At 38.9% G+C, this 2063-nt stretch overlaps 1 protein-coding gene across 1 annotated transcript in view; it reads left to right on the top strand.

The window, feature by feature from the left end:
* Window positions 1-684: 684 nt before the first annotated feature.
* LOC106455951 (protocadherin beta-16-like) overlaps window positions 685-2063 on the top strand; it is a 2675-nt gene continuing 1296 nt past the window's right edge. The window contains exon 1 of the mRNA XM_013907788.1: window positions 685-2040. Coding sequence (XP_013763242.1) covers window positions 793-2040 — 1248 coding nt within the window. The 5' untranslated portion in view covers window positions 685-792. The remainder of the gene's footprint in view (window positions 2041-2063) is intronic.

The following is a 2063-nucleotide window of genomic DNA, read 5'->3' as shown; positions in this document are numbered from 1 at the left end:
GTGCTGATAATGGACCCCAGTTCTACAGGAACGATGCAGCGGATACAGAGTGAAAAGAGCATCCTGGATGAACCAGACTCTCCTCTAGAGGTTAGCCTCATGAAATGATACATGTTTTTTTCTGCCTTTTATGCTTCATGATATTCTGGAGGTAAATAGACAGACATTCCATTAGATGTTAGGAAACTACATCAGTTACAGTTACAATTTTAAACATAACCAGTATCTTTTAGCGTTGATGCGTTGCAAAGTTTTTATCAACTTACATCGCCGTTCAGCACCACAGACAGCGACACCTTAATTTTTCAACTTCAGCATTCCAGAGTCCTTTTCATTAAGACTGGACTTAATTTCTGTAATTCGTGTCAGCTTTAATTTAGGATATATTTATTTTGTAATTGCACAATGTAATTTTTTACTAAGATGTTTCAATATATAATTAAACGATATATGCTGTAAGCTGCAGATATCCTAAAATCTTTAAATTTAGGATACTCGAGGTTTAGATGAGACTTAATAGCTTGGCTTTACACTGAATTCATTGTTTTTGAGAATGAATGTTGTAATTTGTATTTTCAACTCAAAGGGTCGCTGTTGGCAAGGGTGTTGCGATTTGGCTGGATGTTTTTTATTCCTCTGTGTCTTCCCTTTTGCGTGGAAATATTCGACGTACAGACAGAAAGACTGTTCGGGTTTATAAGAAGCACTGCAAGGAATTCTATACCTGCTTACACCGTTTGATTCTTATAATTGGAATGCGAACGATTTTTTTTCTGTCTTCATATTCTCTCCATGACAAATGCTTCTTTTTTTAGTGGAGAAGGAACGGAAATCGGGTCTTGCAGAACAATGAGACGGCAAGTACTGTTGTTTCTCTCAGCCCTATGTCTCAAATACGTGCTCGGGCAGGTCAGCTACTCCATTCCCGAAGAAATGGCCAAAGGCTCTGTAGTTGGAAACATAGCTCATGATTTAGGTTTAGATCTTAAAAGGTTGAAATCAGGTAACGCTCGCGTTTACACGGGCGGCGGTGTAGAATACATCGGGCTGAATAAAGAAAGGGGGGTCCTGCTTGTCGAGCAGCGGATAGACAGAGAGGCTTTATGCGGAGAGACGACGCCTTGTGCCTTACATTTCCAGTTAATTTTGGAAAATCCAATGGAACTGTTTCGGGTAACAGTGGAGATTACGGACATAAATGATAATACCCCCACGTTTACCAATTCAGAAAAACGTTTCGAAATTAGCGAGTCCGCTGTGATAGGATCGAAATTCGTGTTAGAGAAAGCAGTAGATTCCGACATAGGCATGAATGGTTTACAACAGTACTCACTTGCTCCAAGTGATCATTTTGTATTAAAACTAGAAAGTCAGCCAGACGGAACTAAAAAGGTGGAAATGGTTCTACAGAAGCCTTTAGACCGAGAAAAGAAGGATTATTTGTCCCTGCTGTTAACTGCCATGGATGGAGGAGAGCCGCAGATGTCAGGGACAATGCAGATATTTGTCACTGTATTAGATGTGAATGATAATGCACCGACATTTGCCAAACCGTTATATAGAGCAAAACTGCAGGAAAATTCTCCTAAAGGCACCAGTGTTACAACTGTAAGTGCATCTGATAAAGACATCGGTTCAAACGGAAAATTATCATATCTGATATCTACAAGCAAACGTGTTCTATCTGAACTGTTTAATATCAATCCAAAGACTGGTGAAATTATCCTAGTCGGGGAAATAGATTATGAAAAAGCAAACTCTTATCAAATTGATATTGAAGTTGTAGACAGCGGTGGGCTCTCTGATTCAGCGAAAGTGATAGTTGATCTCATTGATGTAAATGACAATAGTCCTCAAATAAACATCGTTTCTAAATCAGAGTCCATATCAGAGAACTCACCAACAAATACTGTAATTGCTATGTTAAGCATAAACGATCCAGATTCCGAGAATAACGGGAATGTTGTGTGTGATATAAATGATAGCATTCCCTTCAAAATACAGACTACTGTAAATGGGTTTTATACCCTAGTTATGGAGGTTGCTTTAGACAGAGAAATGGC

The sequence above is a fragment of the Pundamilia nyererei genome, unplaced genomic scaffold, assembly GCF_000239375.1.
Source record: "Pundamilia nyererei isolate P.nyererei 1_Seehausen unplaced genomic scaffold, PunNye1.0 scaffold00008, whole genome shotgun sequence".
NCBI lineage: Eukaryota > Metazoa > Chordata > Actinopteri > Cichliformes > Cichlidae > Pundamilia > Pundamilia nyererei.
This window is presented reverse-complemented; position numbering and strand designations above follow the sequence as displayed.